This window comes from Carassius gibelio, chromosome B20 (genome assembly GCF_023724105.1).
Source record: "Carassius gibelio isolate Cgi1373 ecotype wild population from Czech Republic chromosome B20, carGib1.2-hapl.c, whole genome shotgun sequence".
In the NCBI taxonomy this organism is placed as follows: Eukaryota; Metazoa; Chordata; class Actinopteri; order Cypriniformes; family Cyprinidae; genus Carassius; species Carassius gibelio.
The window spans coordinates 13641187-13663850 of NC_068415.1; the positions used below are offsets into that span (position 1 = coordinate 13641187).

Sequence of the window (22664 nt, forward strand, 5' to 3'; positions counted from 1 at the left end):
TTCTGGACCAATCAGAACACTGCTCTGGTCCAGGATGCAGCCTCAAGACTCAAGACTGACTAGATTTGTTTGGATTGAACCCCTCCTCTTCTACTATTTCTGTTTAGACTTGGCTTAAATCACAAATGAACCCATGAATTTACCTCCACTGGCATATTTTTCTTGTTGTTTAATCGGAAAAAGATATCACTTGCTTCTTTTCTCTGTTTACTTTAGGAAGTGACATGAATTAAAGGGGCCATATCATGAGAAACTGAACTTTCCTTGCATATTTTGTAAATTTAAACTCAGTCCCAAAACAACGTCAGTAGCTAAAGATCATATTTGGTAACCACTAAAACAGCTTGTTTCATTTTAACATGAAAAACATGGCTAAAAACACCAGATTTGGGCACAAGAACCTTAACTAACATTATAAATGGACCACAGGGTGAAAAAAATGAACAATAAAACAGTGTATATGACATGGCCCCTTTAAAGTACACTACCCTTTAAGACAGTACTGTTTATCAGCAAAATCATATTTGTATATGACAAGATTATTAGTCTGCCTCTGCGTGTTTAAATGTAGTCAAAGGAACTGATGACCAGCAACACGTGTTGCCCTCATATTGACCAGCTATGCAGCCAGCTAACAATCGTGACCTTAGAGATCTTAGAGAGTTCGCTATGAATGTCATAACCTTTGCTTTGGATGCATTTTTGTATGGAAAGTATTCACAATTATATGAAGCAGAATTTCACAAATAAAGTTTTTAATTGTGAGATGCTGTTGTGAATGGTCGCTGATGAGTGCTTGTGCATGTGTGGCTTGTCCTGCATGTGTGTATGTGTTTGTGTGTGTGTAGGGTGTGCTGATCTGCTCAGTTTAGACACTATGTGCACCGAGGAGAGGAAGAGGCAAGGCTACATCCATGAGCTCATTCAGACAGAAGAGTCCTATCTGGAGGATCTGGAACTGGCACTAGAGGTGAAGCATCAGCTGCATCAACAATGTTTATTATATATTCGCTTTTGAAAAGCAGTGCTATTTGTTTGGACTCTTAAAAAAATATGTTCATTTGTTTCCTGTGTTAATGAACATTCAGGTGTTCTATAAGCCAATGGCAGAGTCAGGGCGGCTAACGGAGGCTGAGATGAGCATGATCTTTGTGAACTGGCGGGAACTGATCATGTGCAGCACCAAACTCCTAAAGTGAGTCAACACTGACTGCTAGAGTACATCTTGGGGAATGTTTAGTGTCTGGTTTGAATTTTTCAAGTGATTCATAGACCAACAAAAGCAAATGTATTCAGTGTATATTATGTGTGTTTTTCAGAGCTCTGCGTGTCCGTAAGAAGATGGCTGGAGAGCGGATGCCTGTGCAGGTGGTGGGGGATATTCTGTCCTCAGAGCTCTCTCACATGCAGGCCTACATTCGCTTCTGCAGCTGCCAGCTCAATGCTGCGGCCCTGCTGCAGCAGAAAACAGACAAATCACCTGACTTCAAACTCTTTCTGAAGGTAAATGGATTGCAGCACATTCTAGGAACAGAAAAACAGCACACGTTTTTACATTCTACTACTTTAAGACAGGTATAGCGTTAACCTTAGACTTTATTAAACAGTGAATAGTAGAACAGTGCACAGTAAACTTTTACAATAAGTTATTTTGATCTAGTGTTGTTTTGCTGCATGATCATTGTACTGAAGAAAAACCAGTTGTAGATTTTTCACAGTAGTCCACAAGATGGTGCTGTTGATTTCTACTCTCTTGTTGAGTACTGTGGATGAATTCACTGTTGATAGCGATAAGACATTATTAGACTCTTTTCCTTCTCTTCATTGTGTCTTTATCTTTTTCATAGAAAATTGCCAGTAATTACCGCTGTAAAGGAATGCCACTGTCCAGCTTCCTCCTGAAACCCATGCAGAGAATCACACGCTACCCACTGCTGATCAAGAACGTACGAGAAGCCGCTCCTACAGACATTAACTATGGAAAATTTAACAATAGAATGATATGATATATGATATAGCAGCTATTATAGAAAGTCAGAGGAAATAGGAAGTTATTAAAAAATAAGATTATGAAAGATAAAATAGAGCAAATTTCTTAAAGATAATACAATTAAATAATATGTGTGTGTATATATATATTATTATATCTTTTTGGTAGAGCACTGCGCTATCAAGGGCAATGTTGGGGGTTCGATTCCCCAGGAACACATGATAGGTAAAAATTGATAGCTTGAATGCACTCTAAGTCGCTTTGGATAAAATCGTCTGCTAAATGCATAAATTATTTACACACACACACACACACATTTAAATAAAAAATTTGTAAGGGTTCCTAAGATTAAAAAAAAACATATTTTTATCAAAGACATGATGATCAAAGGTGACAGTTAAGACTTTAACATTGTTACACATTTTTTTTTATTAAATGCTCTTAAGCTTTTCATTCTTTAGTTAATTCTGAAAAAAGTTATGCACAATAAATACTGTAAAATGTTTCCACAAAAAAAATCAATTGTATTGTATATGGAATAACAAAATTGACAAAATTATCAACATTAATACAGTTTTTTTTTTTTTTTTTTTTCATTTCTTTAATTAAGTAATAAACATGATGTTTATGTAAACAAATCATTTGTTTGTTTCTTTCTGAAATCTGAGTATAGATTCTGGAGAATACCCCTCCAACTCACGCAGATCACGCAAACCTGCGGGCGGCGCTGGAGCAGGCCGAGGAGTTGTGCTCACAGGTGAACGAGGGCGTGAGAGAGAAGGAGAACTCTGACCGGCTGGAGTGGATCCAGAACCATGTGCTGTGTGATGGAGTCATTGAGGTGAGCTGCTGTTGACCCTTCTGTGCTACATAATGACTCCCAAGTGTAAAACAACAGCTTTTATTATGTGTTATGGTATTTATGAATATGTTTTGTGTGTTATTCTCATTTTAGCACCTCGTATTTAACTCTTTGACGAACTGCCTGGGCCCTCGAAAATTGCTGCACAGCGGCAAACTACATAAGACCAAGAGCAGCAAGGAGCTTTGGGCCTTCCTGTTTAACGACTTCCTGCTCCTCACCTACACCTCCAAACAGTTCTCATCTGGGCCTGACAGACTCTTCAACCCCAACTCAAATGCACAGTACAAGATGTATAAAACGGTAAAGCAACATGACTGGTGTCAATCTGGAGCTTGTTTTAATTCTCTGTAAAAGTCTCAATCTGACACTTTGTCTCTCTTATTCTAGCCAGTGTTTCTGAATGAGGTCTTGGTAAAAATGCCCTCTGACCCTTCCAGTGATGATCCAGTTTTTCACATCTCACACATTGATCGCGTTTACACTCTTAAGGCTGACACCATTAATGAGAGGTACACCTACTTTACTAACATTCAAGCAAAAATGCTTAGATAAAGGCCTAAATCTGCAATCATACATGCAGATGATCCACTGAACTTAAGTAAAATAAAGGCTATAAATCTTCATTTTAGAGTATAAAGCAAAAAATACTATTTATTACAGCGAGTACCTGTTGTACAACAGTATTGATCATTTCTTGTTGAATTAGGACTACATGGGTACAGAAGATCAAAGCAGCATCTGACAACTTCATAGAGACTGAGAAGCTGAAAAGAGAGAAAGCATACCAAGGTTATTGATGAATATTAAGAGTCAACATCACTGTGATTGAATGAAGCTTTATTGATAAAAGCCTGTGTGTGTTGTCTAGCTCGCTCGCAGAAGAACAGTGGAATCGGGCGACTGTTAGTAACGGTCCTGGAGGCGACAGAGTTGAAGCCCTGCAAACCAAACGGTTAGACAAACTACACACAAACAGTCTGGGCTCTGTTCACACAACACAGAGTCGCTTCATTAGTCATTGACCTCAGGGGTTATTATAGTTTTCATTTGTACGGTTTTTTTTTTTTTCAACTAATCTAAATTCATATTTTTCATTCAATTTAATTATTATTATTTTTTTTTTTGTAGTTTCAGTTTTTGTAGTTTTAGTTTTGTTATTTTAACAGCCATTATTTTTAAATGTTTAAAAATTGTGCTACATTTCAAAGCACAATCTTATTAGCCAGTGGCATTTTTATTTCTAATGCAGTTAGATTAGTTGTAAAAACTTTTTTAAATACCTACAGTATGTTTTATTTTAACAAGTTTTGAAGTCAAATGTATTGCAGTTTGTTCTAACCGAATGAGATTTATATTAAACAGAGTATTATTATTTTATTATTATTTTAAGCACAGACCTCACTAAACCTTAATATTTCTCAGAAATAAGACGTAGATTTACATTTAATCATTTAACAGATGCTTTTATCCACTTATTTACTTGTGAACAGCTATTGGAAGCCAGTGCAAATTGATAAATAGGTGTGACTTGAATCCTTATCGGCTCATTACAAAATAATCTTGCTGCTGCGATCTGGATTAATTGTAAAGGTTTGATAGAACTGGTTGGAAGACCTGCCAGGAGAGCATTGCAATAGTCCAGCCTGTACAAAACAAGAGCTTGAACAAAGAGTTGAGAAGCATGTTCAGATAGAAAGAGCCTGATCTTCTTGATGTTGAATAAAGCAAATATGCAGGACTGGGCAGTTTTAGCAATGTGGTCTGAGATACTCATCTGATCATCAATCATATGATCATCAATCTGTTTTGAAGGAGTTATGGTTGATAGTGGGGTTGATGGAACCACAAGCAGTTCTGTCTTGGCAAGGTTGAGTTAAAGGTGATGGTCCTTCATCCAGCAAGAAATGTCTGTTAGACAAGCTGAGATGCGAGCAGGATCATTGGATTATTGGATCATCAGGATCGAATGAGAGGTAGAGATGAGTGTCTTTAGCATAGCAGTGATATGAAAAGCCATGTTTCTGAATGACAGAACCTAGGGATGCCATGTAGAAAGTAAAGAGAAGTGGTCCAAGACCTAAGCCCTGAGGCACCCCAGTAGTTAGATGCTACAACTTGGACACCTCACCTCTCCAAGATACTTTGAAGGAACTATCTGAGAGGTAAGACTCAAACCACTGGAGTAAGGTTCCTTAAATGACCTTTCCCAATAAGTTTGACAGGAGAATCTGGTGGTTAACTGTGTCAAAAGCAGTGGGAAGATCCAGCAAGATAAGTATTGAAGATTTGTAATCCATTCTTGCGTGTCTTAGGGCTTCAACAAAAGAGAGCAAGGCAGTCTTGGTTGAATGTCCACTTTTGAAACCAGACTGGTTGCTCTCGAGGAGATTGTTCTTTGTGAGAAAGGCAGAGACTTGGTTGAACACAGCTCATTCACGTGTTTAAATATGAAAAAATATATACACATTTTCTTTCTTTTTAATTTCTTAAATCCTGCAATGTATTTCCTATTTTTAAATTTTGATTAAATTTGTATCTTTACATTTATATTCCTTGTATCAAAAAATAAAGTATTTTAGTTTGTTCAGTTTGTTCCAGTTTAATAAAAATCATATCCAAATTATTACTTGAATTTTTATTAAGCAACCTCACTAAATGTCAATTTGGCATAAACATTTCATCCAAAGTGACTTAAATTGCATTAAAAGTATACATTTCCTCCATTCTTTGGTAATCAAACATGTGGAATTGCTAACTGTATGTATCGCAGGAAGCTGTACAGTTATGCCATTGTTTTGCTTCTCTAGTACTGTATACATCTAGTTTTAAGGATGATTAGATATTAATACTGGAGAACAAGCCAAAATACTAAGTAGGAAATGATGTGTGTTTTTAGGGAAGAGTAACCCATACTGTGAGCTAACGATGGGTGCTCAGTGCTACACGTCCCGCCATCAGCCCGACACACTCAACCCCAAATGGAACTTCAACTGCCACTTCTTCATAAAAGACCTGTATCAGGACGTCCTCTGTCTCACCATCTTTGAGAGGGACCAGTTCTCTCCCGACGGTGGGCTTTTATGTGGCACCACACACACAAAATATACATACCCAAAAACATATGTATTTTTTTTTTTTTTTACATATTGTGCTTTCAATACAGATTTTCTAGGTCGTACTGAAGTTCCTGTAGCAACAATAAAGAAGGATCAAGATGGTAAAGGTCCACTGGCACGTCGTCTGCTGCTTCATGAAGTTCCAACTGGAGAGGTCAAAGTGCGGCTTGACCTGCAGCTTTATGATCAAACACCTCAACCGTGAACTCCACATCTGTTTCATTAGCACTACAATATTTAATAGACCACTTAATACAAGTTTATTCATTGGTGTTAATTTGTAAAAGTATAGGAGTGCCTCGGTACACTTTTGATATGAAAAAGGTGAACCACTTAGCATATGTTTATATGCAGTGAAATAGAAGCTGGTAGTCTCATTTACTCTCACAGATGCTTGATGTTGTATAATGAGAAACATTGGGTAATAACATGATGATTTGTTTGGGACAGGAACTGGTTTTTACTTTCGAATTTGTACATTTTAAAAATGTATTAGTAATCTGTACTGTTGCTTCCTAAGTATAAAAAGACTCAAATTATGTCACTGAAATTGCTACAGTTCAGTAATTTGTTGATTCCACAAAGCCAATCATACATATGCTTCCCTAACCTCTTTCCGGTTTAATTGTTTTATTATTAAATACTGAAACACAGTTTTGCTGCAACACTGTAATATATTTAATTATATAAAGACCAAATTATATATAATGTTATCTAAAATTTTGTGACGCAACACAAATTATGCTTTAACTTCTCAATTGTACAAATTTAGGGAAGATTTATAAAATCTTTAAGAATGTATAATATGGGTCTTATGATTTTCCTATGATGATTTTAATACTAGCATTTGGTTTTATGAACAGACTGGGTCTGGATGTTGTACATTTGAGTTGTTGATGATGAATGTCGAAAGTTATTGTGTTATTTGTTCTTTGTTTTGTTATTTGTTTAATGTATAAAACGTCTATGGGAATAGATTATTGTATGGTTTTGGGTGTAATTCATTTACTGTATAACAAAGACAAAAAAACAACAACAGAATATTAACAATGCTTATCATAAAATAAATGTTTTCTAAAGTTTGCTTGCTTTGATATTTTCTCAAAAAAATTATTTTCTTATTTCACATAATTTATTATATATATATATAAACATACATATATATATATATATATATATATATATATATATATATATATATATATATATATATATATATATATATATATATATATATATATAATTTCATTTTTTTCTCTTCAGCATGCCTCTAATAACATTTAATTGTCAAAATCTGATCATCTTACTGTTTCCGGATACTGCAGAACACAGAATAATTATTGTTCAATAAACACGAGACACATTACACACTGTACACCTCATTATTTATTGCACTGTATTGGTATAACAAGCACCATTCTCAGTAATGGAAGCCCCATGTGTATATACAAACTCCTGTCAACAAGGCCCTATTGAACGCAGTCATCAACAACAGGACCAGCACTGAGGGAGGATGCACCCTCTCACTGCCAAAGCTGAATGTGGAGTGCATGTACTCCTAAACAGTGAGAAATTACCTCAGCATTACTGAAACAAGCACTAGAATAATGAATGACATAAAAGCAGCTCAACAGTGACCCTGAAGCAAGTACCTTGATTTAAACCGACTGCGGTTCACCCAAAGTCTCTCTGGGGAAGTATCTCTGGAGACTTTGGCCCGTGACTGTTTACGGCTCTGTTGGGAAACAGGAGGTCTCTGGAGAAGTTCCTCCACTTGTTGACGGCGATATACATGACCTAGAATACACAGTTTAAAGCTAATAACAAAAGCCACCCCGAAGCAGTTTAATTGCCTGGTCATGAATAACAGCAAAGAGATTTGTAAAACTAATTATTAGTTGACGGCACCTGTTTGGCAACGAAGTATTACTGTCTTTTCTTTAATCCTGGCTCGTGACTGAAGAGACAAGGGATCCTCCAGTGTTGGGGTGGAAATCTGAACAGAAAACAGAAAGGTGTTTTTTATCCTTCAATAAAACAATTGCATACCATTGTTAATGCATTTTCTTAAGTTGTTTAACTATTAACATTAAAAAGATGATATGACTCACTTTGCGATAATGTGGTGTGTTGAAGTGGTGCAGGAAGGGGTTGTACTCCAGAGAATCATAACTCTCTAGAAACACAAAACCCTGAAAACACAATATACATTTTAATTATTAGGAAGGTTTTGGAAATACTTCAGGTTTTTATGAATATTTTAAAAGGAAAATTTGAATTTTTCATAGAAATTACATTTAAAACATAATATTTCTCAATTTGTAATGACACCAAGCCAGTATAAAGTGTATTTATCTTCTCATTCACCAGTGCTGAGGAAAGTTACTTTTAAATGTAATGCACTACGATAATGTGTTACTCCATAAAAAAACATGAATTAAGTGCATTACTTACTTTTTATGAAAAGTAATGCATTATGTTACGTTTTGTCACCTGAGCTGGGACTGCGTATTAATTTTTTTATAACAAAAAAACACAACTCTTTTTTTTTTTTGGCAACAATAAAGGCCCTCACACACACACACGCACACACACAAATTAAATTAATAATCGTTAACCTGAAGGAACTGCCTCTGTCTCTGCACATCATTCCTAATTTCTCTCAACACGGGCACAGAAGAGGTTTCAGTGAATAAATTGGAATACAAAGTACCTTGCATTACTTCTTAAAAAACTTACTTTACTAGTTAAAAAGTAATTAGATTATGTAACTCAGTTTTTTATTCATGGTACGATGATACAATTAATCAAGTTTGTAAATCTGTAAATCTAAATCAAATCTGCCTTGCAACAAGAAAATAGACAAAATTATAAATATTTTACTCTAACAAAAAAATGATTATTATCGATATTTTTATTGTTAACTGCTTTTCTGTACTTTATAAGCTTAATTTTGGAAATTTTCGGAAAGGGTTACTATGAAATGGCAGAGTGTTTGATTTTTCTATTTTGTTCTGTAACTTAAGTATTTCAAGGTTACAGTACATTGCTACTGTAACAGTATGGTTATTCTAATTGCTTGTAATACTGTACCTGTACCTTTGCATTACAGTATTTAATGTAGTGTGCATGCATGCTCCTCAGCTTCTGTGTCTCAGTATAGCCATGGTTTGTAAAATGTTGCTCAATGCTCTGCTGTACCGGCAGCCACACACTCTGTGTCCAGCGCTTATGGAGCAGTTTGCGTTTCCTCAGGTCCAGTGTGCCTCTGTGAGTAAGGTAGTGATCCAGGTTCTGTACTGACACACACACAAACACAAATGATTCTGAGGTAACACAAAGATTCAAGTCTGAAAGGCCACCAATAATATTACCTTTATGAATCCAGCCTCAGTCTCCAGCAGCGGCTGTATAATGGCATCAACTTCTTGCTGTTCAGAGTGTAATTGTTCCTGCGGGTGAACAAACAGAGAGTTGGATGAGAGGACAGCCTGTTTATGTAATATGTGGTCAGTTTGCATGCAAATGTGGGTGTACCTGTAGTTGTTTTTTTGAGCTGAGAGAAAGGGTATGTTGCATGTCATCTGCAGTCTTTGTATGTGCCATTGTAGTAGTAGGTCAGAGATTGTTACTTAGATTTGCAGTCTGACAAGTTCGCTGATGACAGCCTCTTGAAGACACTCTTGACACAAAAGCAACAAGTTACAAAAGTGACATTTATAGCACTGTTGGAAATATAGAAACATTTAAAAACAGTCTGATGTTCTGAAACTACAGTCATTACTCACCTAAATATATGCAAAACATAGTTTAATTGTTGACTTTTGACTTTCTAAAATCCTATAATATTCTTCTGAATATGCCCTATAAAGCCTACCATAGCATATTTTAATACTCAAGGCGTCTAAATTATCAACATGATTAACATTTTGCTGATAAACCCACAATTTACTATATGCCTTTTGTCAACTGATTGATAGTTTACAGAAAACAAAATAAGAATTGCTAAATGCTCGGGCCAGGAGATAAGATTTTAACTTTGATTTAAGGACAGTGATCTAAGATAAAAGGGAAGACTATTCCAGAGCCTAACTCCAACAGGTGCAAGACACTTTGGAGATTTTAAAACAAAGATCAATATTTTGAAATCAATTCTATGATGCTAGAACCATTAAAATAGGAGTAATATGTTGACGTTTGTGGACTCAAGTTAGAAATCTGGTTGGAGCGTTTTGAACCATTTGAAGCCTTGTAATAGAGGACTGGGAAATTCCAGAATATGAGGAATTACAATAGAAGAATTTATAAAAGTAAACATAATAACTTTTATGTTTTTAGTAATATCAGATTACCTGTACATAATTATTCATAAAAATCATGTTAAAATGTTTCAAATATGATACATCAGGCTTTAGAAGCACATTAATTTTTTTGGACCTTTCTAATGATCATTATATTGCATTGCCTTTTATGTTTTCCACACAGTTACAACTACAGATTTTTGTTTAGAAAATGAATAATTTATATATTAGTAAGACATAATTGGGAGATACATACTGTATAGAGATATATATAGAGAGAGACGATAACAACTGATATTTTTATGCATTTTCATGTTAATAGTCTGCTATACTGTTATAAAGCTGTAACTGCTTTACATTACAAGCTATGCAAATCTAATCTTACCTTTTGGCAATATAAATATATCAGCAACTGCACCAAATTAAAAAATAAATAAATAAATTTGCCCCGCCCCCCTTGTTATCCTAGTTTTGTCGTGATTGCCGTACCTGTTGTGTCTTGATTAGTCTTATTTATATCCCCTAGTGTGCTCTGTCTTTTGCGGTTCATTGTTTCTATATTGTGATTGATTCCTAGTGAGATATTGTATCATTGAGAAGTCTTTGTATTACCCGTGAGTGTTCGTCTGTAGTTAGTGTTCTAGTGTTTAGAGTCTTTGTTTATCGTGTCAACCCAGTCCTGTTAAGTTATTTAGTCTCTGCCCTAGTCGTTGTTTTCCCCCTCGTGGGTTTTGTTTCCCCTTTTGTCTTTAATAAACCCTCTGTGTAGTGATTCCTGTCTGCGTATGAGTTCCTCCCTTACCTCCTTATAACAATATGTATATATATATGTATATACATATTATATATATATATATATATATATATATATATATATGTGTGTGTGTGTGTGTGTGTGTGTATGTGTATATGTATATGCCATGCTTTACTGCAATGGACATCTCAATATTTCCTCCTTAATGTAATGATCCAATAAAATTATAATGACTATAATTTCAGAAAATAATTATTCAGTACAACCAAACTCTAATTATTTGAACAACCACACTTAGTTTACTCCTATTGTAAGCTTAATTTGACTTAAATAATACATCTTGTCCTTATTTACATCACAGGGAGGTTGCGTTCAGTGACTGTAACCTGAAGTGTGGCATCTAATCCCCAGTGGTTTTCAGCACAGAACACCCTGACACCGCTCTTTACATACAGGGAAGAAAGAAAAGGTATCCATGCATAAAGTCCTGATCTGTACAGTGCTGAAAGACTCCACTTGGCAGGACCACCCATGCACAGTAATCTAGACAGGACTAACAGCCTTCTACTAAATTAAATGGCAAATGAAAAGCAAACAATATTTAATTGAAATTCCAAGCCAAAGTGCCTGCACATATCTTAAAGGCAGTCCCAAAGAATGTTCTCCACTATAAATAGGAGCTTTTAATGACTTATGTTGGGCTGGGCAAGTGTTTCCTGCATTCAGACAAATACTGTACATCAAGCTGCCCTCATTGTACCTGTCTGATAAATAATTACTAAGCAGCAGGTTAAGGTTTAATTACTCTGAAAACAAAAATAAAACAACTTCTTTATTAAAGATTAAAAAAGGTTTAATACGGCCAACTATTAAAACGGGCTCTCTCAAATTATTTACTAATTATTTACAGTAAATTAATTTAAGACCAATTAACATAAATGTGAAAAACTATGCAAGCAAGTTAATGATGAATGATGGGGTATCTGTGGACTTTACCCTATTAGTATAGTCATTGACATGAAAAAAGGAATCGCTACACATATTTAATGTTCATACTCACTGCGTCGTCGAAATGACGAGGACATCAACAGCACGCGACTTCTTCGCTGATGCGCGCCCCTTGTGTTGCTATGGTGACGTTTCTCAAACTCAAAGGAATCGTGCGCGCGCTTCTTCAGACGCTGATATTTTCAGACATTGGGCTCAGTATTTGCTTATAGTTATCACGAAACTCTTTATTTAGCTGTAGATCATTAAACGGTTACCCTTTAGAAATTTGTAAGCAATCAGTTTTGTGAGTTGAGGTACCTCCGTTTACAAACTCTGCCTGCAAATGAACTGGCGTTAAATTCAGCAAGGCAGCTTTCTGATGCAGCCACATAAAATTATAATTATTAAATCAAACAATTATAAAATCTAAAGAAAGATCTGATTATAGGGCTAGATACCTTGCCCTACTTGTTTATTCTATAAGTCAGGTAAATGAAAAATATTAACTGGTCTAACGAGAAGCTTAACCTTTCAGAAACTTAAGCATGAACAGTTACTATCCATTTCTTGCTGCTGTAGCCCCGAGACCTGCAACTGTTCCAGAGTTCTCTGTTGTAGCAGGGTCCAAAGCTTCCCAGTGATTCATGCCATGGCTGCCAAAGAGGTTACAGTCAAGGCTGCCCCAGCGTTTCAGCAAAAGCTCTCCATGGCTGGTCCCAGGGTCCTGCTGAAGCCACTCTGGTCACAGAGGTTTCTTTCTCAACTGCTTCAAATGATCTTCTCATGTCCTCAGAGTTTCTTGTCAGTGTTTGTAAAATGTGTAGTTTTATCAGGAAAACAGTATGAAAATCATTCTGACCGGGACAATAAGCTCTGGAAAGCTATACTGTCAAGTAATCTCTGTGGTGCCTGCCTGTGACTCTGTCTGACCTCAGCCGGTTCTGGGACAGCAGCGTCAGGAACCTTTAGGGTGGCCTGGATCTTTGGGACACAGTTGTCTGTGGCAGAAACCTTTGGAGCATCGAGGGACTTTTTGGACCAAAATTGGCTTCCCCTGCAAAATGCAAAAGATAAAGAAAACTGAATAATAATAATAAAATAAAATCTGTCATTTTTGATGCTTGATTGGTGAATTATGCCAAGCTCACAACACACAGTGGTTTTGGAAGGGTTTTCTAACTGAGGGTTTTCTCCCCTGGTCCCATTGTTGAGAACTGTTGGCTTAGGTCCCTCATGTGAAAAGCATTTAAATTACAATACTTGAAATGTAGTAGCCCCCAAAAATTTAAGCCCAAGAACTCAAATCACAAAAACAACCTTTTTACTCCTCATCAGAGAGTGAAATTCATGAAACACTAGGCAACAATGAAAATCCTGACAATGAACAGCTCAAGTGCATACAATATGTAAAAACAGAGAATAGATTATGAAAATCAAACTTGTATTGGCTCGTTGTGATATAAACGGTATGTGGTACATGTTTGAGTCATACCTGTCATGTGACTTAACCGAGGATGTACTTCCGGAGCAGCTCACTTGACCACGTCAAACAAAACGCTCTGTGGCATTGATTTGAAGATGTTAAGGTAAGTATAAACATTACCTAAAAAGTCAAAGTAAGAATAGATGATTACAGTAGATCCTTCATCAGGTGTATTATTGGAAAGATTATATAATGTATTGCTTAGGGCAAGCTAAAAATATGTGCATTCAGCATGCTCAGTGAACGGAGAGCAGTTTTCCGTAGTCAAAACAAATGAAGAGACTTTCATTTTTAACATAAAATTGAACCATCTTTTTACTTCTTAAGTGGATAAAGATGAAGATTCACTGACATTCACTGATTTTTCATTCCACTAAAAGACTTTTATTTGATTCCTTCAAAAAGTGTAAACACTGTGTTTACTTTTTTCAAATAGATTTGATTTATATTCCTGGATAGAAAAAGAATACCACAAACTCTTAAGAAAAGGTATGAAATGACACCAGCCACATCAAATAAGTATGCTATTAGGATTAAATAATGTAAATTAATTTCTATATTAAATATGAACATATGCTTTTTTTCTAACAGCCGAGAAGATTTTTTCAAGGTCAGAGTTGTAAATTTATGGTAAAACATTCTTTCTATCAATTATTATCTCATTACTTTTGCTAAATTTTTACTTTTTTTCCCATAGGCTTGAATGTTGGCCCAATATCTACTCCATCTATTTGAAAGATGATGGTCAGTTTGGCCCAATCAAGTTCATTAACACATGTGTTCCTGATTCATTTCTGATGGCCATATATATTTGCTGTACTCAAAATATCCATATTGCATCTCTATTTAACTCTTTTGAAAAACTGAGGGCACCTATGGTCTTCTTAAGAGCTAGAATGTATAATGAGGCCAAAGCATCTTGGTTATATTGGTGTAATGTCACTGTGACCGAATATACTGAAAACAAGTATGTAACAGATGCTTGGAGTAACCCAAAGGATCATTTACACATGTTTGATGAACTTATAGTGAGCAACAACAAACTGAGGTAATTGCATTTCCTATTTTTTTCACTTTCTGAACTAATCACCTTTGAAATAAAATCAATATTTCTGGAATTTTCATCATGTAAAAGTGTACAGTATAAGAACACACTGTGGAATTTACATTACCAAACCTTAAAAGTGAGCCAACATGAGCCACGTCATTTAACTTTATTCTTTTCTCTAACCAGCACATTTGAACGTCTTGGCAATGTGCATGCCCTGGGTATCAGTGATCTGCATCCTTTGCTTGTTCTAGTGGAAATAAATCAGGCAATGGATACAGCGCCACCCCTATACATTGATGACGATTACCACAGGTAAAGGCTACAAATTATCTTACAGTGGTTCTCAAACCTATTTTAGAGCATCACAACATCTGCCATATCAGATTTTGTAACCTAGTGTTTCTTGGTCAAGCTGTTTTTCTGTTTTCACACTGCACGGTCAGCTCTAGCTGCTAATGAGCAAACTAGCAAAGAAAAATTTAAGATTTGCATAACATCACTGAAATTTTTTTTTATGTCTTTTCTTTTAGGACATTTGAACTTCAGTTTTTGCTGATGACGAGGACATCCCTCCCTACTCATATGATTGTGGGGTTAAACTTATTTGATCGATGGATTCTCTATGATAATTCAAAGTTACCATTTGATTATTTTAATCCCAAGAATGCTGATTTTAGAGGAGATTTCACCATCCTGCTTATAGGCTATGTTAATGTAGCACAAGATGACCATTACAGAGAAGGTATGTTTATTGATAATTTCACTGTACTGTCAGAAAAAAAGTTTCTTAAACTTACAAGGTACAAAAGCCCCAAAAGACACATTTTAGAGCAGCGGTTTTCAATCCTGGTCCTGGGGACAACTGCTCTGCACATTTTGTTTGTCTCCCTTAGTTGACACACTTGCCTAATGAGCTTGTGATTTCAATCAGGTTCAATAAGGGAGACATAGGCTACAAAATCTGCTGAGCATGGGTCCCCAGAAAAAAAGGATTAAAAACCACTGCCTTAAGCCATGTGCACACTGCACGATTTATAAGTGTCCTTTACGATTGTTGATTGTCAGGCTGTACGAACATGATGAACATGTCACACTGTGGGATCTTAATTGTCATCATATGTCACACTACATTCAAGAGGTGTTAAAAACGGGTGCATGCAAGAAAACTTGACCATATCAGCCCATACACATTCAATGACATTGCATGCGGACTGAAATGTTGGCTATCATGAAAAGGCAGCAATTCAGGTGAATTTTAAGAAGAGCGCTACACACTTACACACAAAAAAACTGTGTAACTGCCATTTATCATAGCAAAGGAATGGCACTGTATGATTCTGGCCATGATTAGGCTGTCTGAGACAAATTTCACAAATCCTAAAAGATTCCTCAGAGCTGATTAATGGCCGTTATTGCAGTTTTGGTAATTCTGGCAGTGTCAAAAGATTTGGTGCACAGTCCTACAGTGCGACTTCTGCGATGAACGTTAAATTGTCTTTGTTATCAGGACAAGCCATGATCAGAATTAATGCTTGAGATTTCTTCTAACCTCTTCCACCGCTCACAGAATTCCTATGATACTGTATTCTGCCTTTGCTACGATAAACACAGGTTGTACCACTGTTTCCATGTCGTGTGTAGTGCTGCTTCACTCTATTCTTAAATACGCCAGTTTTGCCGCCATTCATAGACTTTTCAAAGTGACATGTATAATGAGACTGATTTGGTTTAATGGAGATTAAAAAATAATAATTTTATGTATACAGTACATTCATACTTACCTGAAGTCTACATAGGTCCAGTTTCCACATTTAATCCTTAACGTTTCATTAAATGTAGTTCAATATAAAGAAAATTTAAATGATAGCTGAGTCCATACTGTAGAGTCTCATTTGTGATTTTTTCTTCTTTTTACCAGTGCCATTCGAACTTCCTGAAGAGGGACACTATGGGACCATTCCTTTTAATTTGTCCCATGGCTCTAACAATTATAGAAAGGAACACTCTGATTGAGCAAGTTTCATGATTAAATAAATAAAAATACAAAACAAAAATGATGATTTGGCTTGGTTGTGTAATGTTTCTGTGTATTAATCCAAAAAAAGCATTTTTAATAAACACAGGAAACAAAGCAATACACTATTATACACTATGCTGACCCTCAGAGGACCTCAGATGATGCTAACCCTGAATCAACAAACAGAACTAACAAATATTGCCACAAATGTGACTGCATCATATAACAATTATTAATTAATAATATTAATAATGTTCATCATCTAGCTGACTACGTCTTGTATTATTTTTTTCTAAAAATCCTGTCAAACGTGCACAAACTGACAGTCACCACCATAAGCTATTACTAAATATTGTAGAAACATAATTTTCTGTAAAGTTGCTTTGTAACGATTCGTATTGTAAAAAGCGCTATACAAATAAACTTGAATTGAACTGAATTGAACTACACATTACTTTAAACAAGACCCAACCTAGAAGAAAGAGAACTAAGGGCTTAAATAAACAATATAGTTAATCAACAGGAAAGGAAACAGGTACATACTAATCAGAAACCATAACAACTAATACAAAAATGGAACACAGGCAAACATACACATGCAGGGTAAACAAGACAATAAATACACAGAACAATAATGTTAACTGTCAAAGCTTGATTAATAGATTGAATGAAACACATTGTGCAGATGTAGTAAGAAATACAGTAGAAGTTTACATCATGACATAAAATGACATGTATTGTAAGGCAAGTTTACAGATAAAGATTAAGTTGTATTAACCCTATGAAGTCTGCTGTGTCATATTTGATATGCAAATTTACATGGCCTCTAAATGTAGATTATTTGTACATCTCTTTATCATTATGCCCCCTGCCCCAACATAAAATTTTAACAAATAAAACTTAATATCTTTGAACTTTAAAATAAGCTTTTAAATATAATCTTACGAAGACATACCTCAGAGATATAGATTTCCCCCCCTACAATTTACTATTACCAAAACTCCTAAAAAGATTTAAGCCATTAACAAAAAGACTGAGCACTTAACGTCTTTAGTAGGCCTATATGATAATGAACTACAGTCCATAAAGTATTGTGAAAGTTGTATTGAAATACAGTATAAGGACACAAATATTTTACTACTACAGTCAATGCACTAGATGGCGCTAATTTTACATTTCATTGCAATGGTTTGTTTGCTAATCCAAAGGATAGAGTAAATTTGACCGTGGGGTGCCAAATTCATTTGGAATTTTTTTTTTTCGAAAAACAAGCAATTAGGTAAGTTTTTATATTTATTATTACTATTATTAAATAAATTTCACGTTATATTCTTTAACAGTCTTCATTAGACCGTCTCATTAAAAGAGCTCAGCTCCTCTGTAACACAGTTACAGCCTCTTAAACAGTGGCTCCACAATTTTTTTCTTGCCCTTTCTTAAAACCATTTATCATCACCTGTTCACTAACTGTAAACTTGACTGAATGTTTACCTTGTCCCTTGTATCGTGTTTCTTTTGCACTTTGCACTCTGCAAATGACGTTCTTTTGATATTTCCACAAAATATCTATCTATCCATCCATCCATCCATCCATATTAAGCAGCACTGTTTTCAGTTTTGATAATAATAATAAATGTTACTCAATGTGTTTACATACGGGTAAAATTAATATCCTGATTGCACTGTAAGTCGCTTTGGATAAAAGCGTCTGCTAAATGCATAAATGTAAACGTCAAGCACCAAATCAGCATATTACATTGATCTCTGAAGGATAATGTGGGTAGCTGCTGAAAATCCAACTAAAAATACATGAAAATAATTGTTTAAAATCATAATAATATTTCACAGTACAATTTTTTTTCCCACTGTATTTTACTCAAATAAATGAGCATATTGAGCATAAGAGATTTGTTTCAAACTCTAAAAAATCTTACTGACCCAAAATTTTGAATGGTAGAACATATCAGTTTATGTTTATAATAGCTGTGCATATTAGATTAGATTAGATTAAACTTCATTGTCCTTATGCAGAGTACAAGTACAGAGCTAATGAAATAGAGTTTGTGTCTAACCAGAAGTGCCAGAATATAGTGTTTAACTTACATAAAAGTGCAGAGTAAGTGAAGCTATGATTTACAGAATGTACAGTGGAGATGCTATATACAGTATTATGTAGCTTATGTACAGAATATAAATAGGAATCCAATGAAGTATTATATGTACATTAAGAACAGCAGCAACATAAGAACAGTGGTAATAAATACAGCTGGTTGAATGTACAAAAGTATTGTTAAACAATGTATTCTATGCAGTGTCATTAGTGCAATAATAATTTTTTATAGAAATAGTTTACTGTCTATTGTACAGTAAAAACGTTAGACGGTTTACAGTGTAATAGCTTGAACAACATACATATATGTAAAGTACTGTGACCAGTGCAGTAAGAAAGCAGGTTGCAGGTTAGATTGTTGGTGTGGAGTTCAGAAGGGTTAGCTCCTGTAACGCCTGCCAGATGGAATGTGAGTCTCTATACATTAGTCACTGTTTTATGCATTATCTATGTATATACAGTGGATATATTCATATGTCAGGACCCTGTGTGTAGTCTTGAGGGACAGCACACTATGCATCTTAGTTGTTTGCAGTGGAGATGTAAAAAATGGTATTGAAGTAAGTGTGAAAATGATTTTATGAAAACATGGTGGTGTTCACGTCAGATGAACAGTTACCATTAAAAGAAACTCTGTTATATCAGGATGAAAATTACTCAAAAGATGACAATGCTTATATAAAAAATAGAATATTTTATTTCAAACTACAAAAGTGAAAACGTAACTTTTTGGTCACACTTCTCAATAAAACATTGGACAAACTGTAAGAAGAACAGTCAAGTCAGTACATGAAGCTATTATTAAACATGGTGAAGCAAGAAAATAAGACAGACATCAAATGCTTTGAATTTAAATTAACTTAAGCTGTACAAAATATGTACATTATTTACAGCTTTCAAAAAATAGTTACAGTAATAAAAAAAGAATGAAGCTACAATTCATCCAGTCTTTTTGACAGGGGTACTGACGCTCTCCCATCAGGAGGGGCCAGACAGTCGAAATCAAACACTCAGTGCTATATTAACCTTCATAGATCTTGGCCAAACTTCATGTCTCAGTTTCAGCTTAATCAAACTCTGAGCTGACAAAATCAACTAAAACATAAGAGCACATCAGTTACTCTCTGTCTCATTCTTTCGGCTTGGCGAGGCGATAAGCTTCTGGGGTTAAAAGCTGCCTTCTGTTTCTTACTATTTTCGCTCTCAGAATCTGAATCTGCCCACCACAGTTAATGGGAGGGGCTTGGCGTCATCTGCCAATCAGTGACGTTGGGCGTCACAGAGTCAGACTATAGTGCAGTACTGTTTTTTAGGGGGTGTCCGAACAGAGCCCCGTCATTTTACAATCCCCACCCCCTAGCCTCAGACATCCACCTTGACAAATGAATACACATACAGCATATAAATCCAGAGTCAATGTACAAGATACAGACACATACACACAAAAAGATTCAAAATGAAAGCAACAAACCATAAAAAGACAAACAAGTACTTTGTGCTGAGATATGAGATGGATATCTGTTCAATTCAAGTGGACAGTCACTGCGTGGAACTCCTTGGCGTCGCTGCCGCTGTCTCCTTACGCCATGTCACCGAACATCTTCTTGTAATACATGGACTCAAAGATGTCGTTCTCCCCAGGGCAGTTGTAGTGGCATGCGCAGGTCTTGATGAACATCATCTGCTTCTTCATGACTTGGCCATCGGGGCACTTGAACTCCATGGGCAAGGTGGCGGTTCTGTGAGGGGTGCAGCAGCGACCGTCCGTGCAAACGCCGCAGAACTTGGGCCTGTAAGACTTGGTAGTGGTGCAGCCAGAAATCTCAAACTTCATGGGTTTGGAGACACGGGGGGTGCGGATGCACTTCTTCCCTTTCTGTAAAGACAAAGAATGAAAATTTAGCCAGGACGTTCTGTGATGTCATCATCATGCGTCAATGGAACCAAGAGTGAGCTGCGTTGTGATTGGTAAGGGAGGTAAGTTGCTTCTTACCCTGATTTTCTCCTCCAGGTGTGACTCGCAAGGGCGGACCATGCAGAGGCGGGACTGCTTCTCAAGACGGCACTCGCGGTTGTCATTGGTGACACGGGTAGAGATTCCCAATCCACAGGTTTTTGAGCATGCGCTCCATTCTGTGGTCTGAACCAGGCAGTTCTCTCTCATCATGGAGGGATCAGGCCCGTATGTCTCCTCCTCTCTGTAAGCTACAAGACAAGACAAGACGTTACACAACACATTCCTTCCAGCAGCATTATGTCATCCTACTGTTCATATCATTACATCATCGCACCAGAATTCATTCAAACCAGCATTCCTTACTTGAAACCATTACTGTGTCTGAATCACCACTTTGTCAATTCTGACTCAGGGAACAGTTGAGATCAAAAAATGCTCACCTGCCAAAGCTGATCCCACAAAGGTTTTCTGATGAGGGGAGTCGCACACCCACTCCTCGCAGCACTTTCCTGGGACCTTCACCCTGCGGGGCATAGGGCAGTCAGGGCTGGGGAGCCTGATGTCCATTCCACAGAGGGGCACGCACCCTACGGCACCGTCCAGACACGTGCACTGGTATTTACAACTGCTCTGGAAGGACTCTCCGCTGCGGTACACCATCCCACTGAACACGCAAGTGGCACCTTCTCTTGCTGTGGGACAGAGATAGAAGCTGGTTACAACTCTGACTCAACTCAACAACTGTGGATACAGTGTCTGTATGTCAATGGTCAAGACCCTTACCTGTGCAGACCCCAATACGACGGTTGCTTGGGGAGCCGTAGTCACAGTAAAGGCCTTTGTGGGGGTCGCAGACATCTCGCTCTGTGCAAAGTTCGCCCAGTTGCTTGGCACACACCCGGCAGCACCCACAGGTGTCTGGCACCAGGCTCACACCGGGCGAACACTGGGGTGGTACATCAGGACATTGACATTGTCCACTGCACTCCTGAGCCACAGCCTGAGGAATAAGACACATGCTCTTGTAAGACGTTGTACATTTGCTCAACAATGACTTATAAGCTGTTTGAGTCTGGTAAAAGACTGAATTTAATTCTTAATAGCCTGGATCTCTAGATGCATTTAAACAGGATAGTGGTCTCTTTCTCATAACAGTGCATTAAAAGCACTTACCCATCCACAGAAAGTCAGGCACAGCAGAGCAATCACCCTTAGATTCATTCCAGAAAACATGATGACTTCTTCTTTCCAATCTCTTTTACAAAAGAAAAATCTTCTTTTGGGATCCTACAACGTCTTGCTGCTGTAATGCAGTCTTCTCTTCAGATTTGATCAAGGCGATCTCGTTGTGTAGTTTCTAGTTCCTCCTGATCGTGCCGAGTGAAAGCTAGAGTTTAGCTTCGGTATGGAGTTTAGGCTGAGCCGTGTCGAGCGACTGTTGCTTCTCTCTGGAGGACTTGGAGTGTTCTGATTCTCCAGCAGCAGCTGAGCTACCTTTATACACGCTGCGCTGCGGTGGACTGCCTCCACCTCAATGGAACGCTGGATAAACATGGGCATTCCTGGCATTCTTTCCTAGTTTCCTGCCCCCCTCCACTCTCCACTCCCCTCTCCCCCTCCACTAAACCTGCACCCACTGCCATCCTACATTCCTGGGCTGTCACATAGCAAAATAAAAGTACAGTCTTGGCATTACCTTGCGTTGCTTGGTTGTAGTCTAAGCAATTTGTCTTAGAAATAAATGTCTGCATGTTTTTTTATTTATTTTTATTTTTAGATTTAATAAGACTAGATCTTCCCCTTCAATGTCTTGTCCTCTTAATTACTATGTGGTGATGGACAGTTTAAGATAACTACACTGTTAGTTAATTAATGTCCGATATGCATCAGTTAAAGACAATTTACCTATAAATGAACATCATTATTTAAGTCCACTCGGTATTTACTCACCTTCATTTTTTTCTAAGAAATTTAAAAGAAGACATGTAAATATATGTTTTTTTTTTTTTTGGTTATACAATGAAAGTCAG

At 36.6% G+C, this 22664-nt stretch overlaps 4 protein-coding genes across 4 annotated transcripts in view; 2 read left to right on the top strand and 2 right to left on the bottom strand.

Moving 5' to 3' along the window:
* The window catches only part of LOC127984280 (intersectin-2), a 47191-nt gene extending 40138 nt beyond the window's left edge, over nucleotides 1–7053 (top strand). The window contains exons 29-39 of the mRNA XM_052586859.1: nucleotides 849–970; nucleotides 1089–1195; nucleotides 1320–1503; nucleotides 1848–1946; nucleotides 2664–2831; nucleotides 2946–3155; nucleotides 3243–3364; nucleotides 3562–3644; nucleotides 3724–3807; nucleotides 5752–5925; nucleotides 6019–7053. Of these exons, the coding sequence (XP_052442819.1) occupies nucleotides 849–970; nucleotides 1089–1195; nucleotides 1320–1503; nucleotides 1848–1946; nucleotides 2664–2831; nucleotides 2946–3155; nucleotides 3243–3364; nucleotides 3562–3644; nucleotides 3724–3807; nucleotides 5752–5925; nucleotides 6019–6176 (1511 nt within the window). The 3' untranslated portion in view covers nucleotides 6177–7053. The remainder of the gene's footprint in view (nucleotides 1–848; nucleotides 971–1088; nucleotides 1196–1319; nucleotides 1504–1847; nucleotides 1947–2663; nucleotides 2832–2945; nucleotides 3156–3242; nucleotides 3365–3561; nucleotides 3645–3723; nucleotides 3808–5751; nucleotides 5926–6018) is intronic.
* Nucleotides 7054–7405: 352 nt separating this feature from the next.
* Nucleotides 7406–9647, bottom strand: fam228a (family with sequence similarity 228 member A). Its single transcript, XM_052585921.1, has 7 exons — nucleotides 9509–9647; nucleotides 9346–9423; nucleotides 9071–9265; nucleotides 8083–8163; nucleotides 7880–7967; nucleotides 7624–7768; nucleotides 7406–7529 (listed from the first exon to the last, which is right to left on the bottom strand). The coding sequence occupies exons 1-7, from the start codon at nucleotides 9575–9577 to the stop codon at nucleotides 7457–7459; spliced, it is 729 nt and encodes a 242-aa protein (XP_052441881.1). The 5' UTR covers nucleotides 9578–9647; the 3' UTR covers nucleotides 7406–7456.
* Nucleotides 9648–13945: 4298 nt separating this feature from the next.
* LOC127983591 (uncharacterized) lies at nucleotides 13946–16614 on the top strand. Its single transcript, XM_052585788.1, has 6 exons — nucleotides 13946–13988; nucleotides 14091–14109; nucleotides 14197–14547; nucleotides 14734–14862; nucleotides 15081–15292; nucleotides 16469–16614. Exons 3-6 carry the CDS (start codon nucleotides 14297–14299, stop codon nucleotides 16561–16563), a joined length of 687 nt encoding a protein of 228 aa, XP_052441748.1. The 5' UTR covers nucleotides 13946–13988; nucleotides 14091–14109; nucleotides 14197–14296; the 3' UTR covers nucleotides 16564–16614.
* A 2737-nt stretch (nucleotides 16615–19351) lies between these two features.
* ccn2a (cellular communication network factor 2a) lies at nucleotides 19352–22158 on the bottom strand. The gene is made up of 5 exons (XM_052587099.1): nucleotides 21808–22158; nucleotides 21418–21634; nucleotides 21075–21326; nucleotides 20671–20882; nucleotides 19352–20553 (listed from the first exon to the last, which is right to left on the bottom strand). The coding sequence occupies exons 1-5, from the start codon at nucleotides 21865–21867 to the stop codon at nucleotides 20257–20259; spliced, it is 1038 nt and encodes a 345-aa protein (XP_052443059.1). The 5' UTR covers nucleotides 21868–22158; the 3' UTR covers nucleotides 19352–20256.
* Nucleotides 22159–22664: the final 506 nt, after the last annotated feature.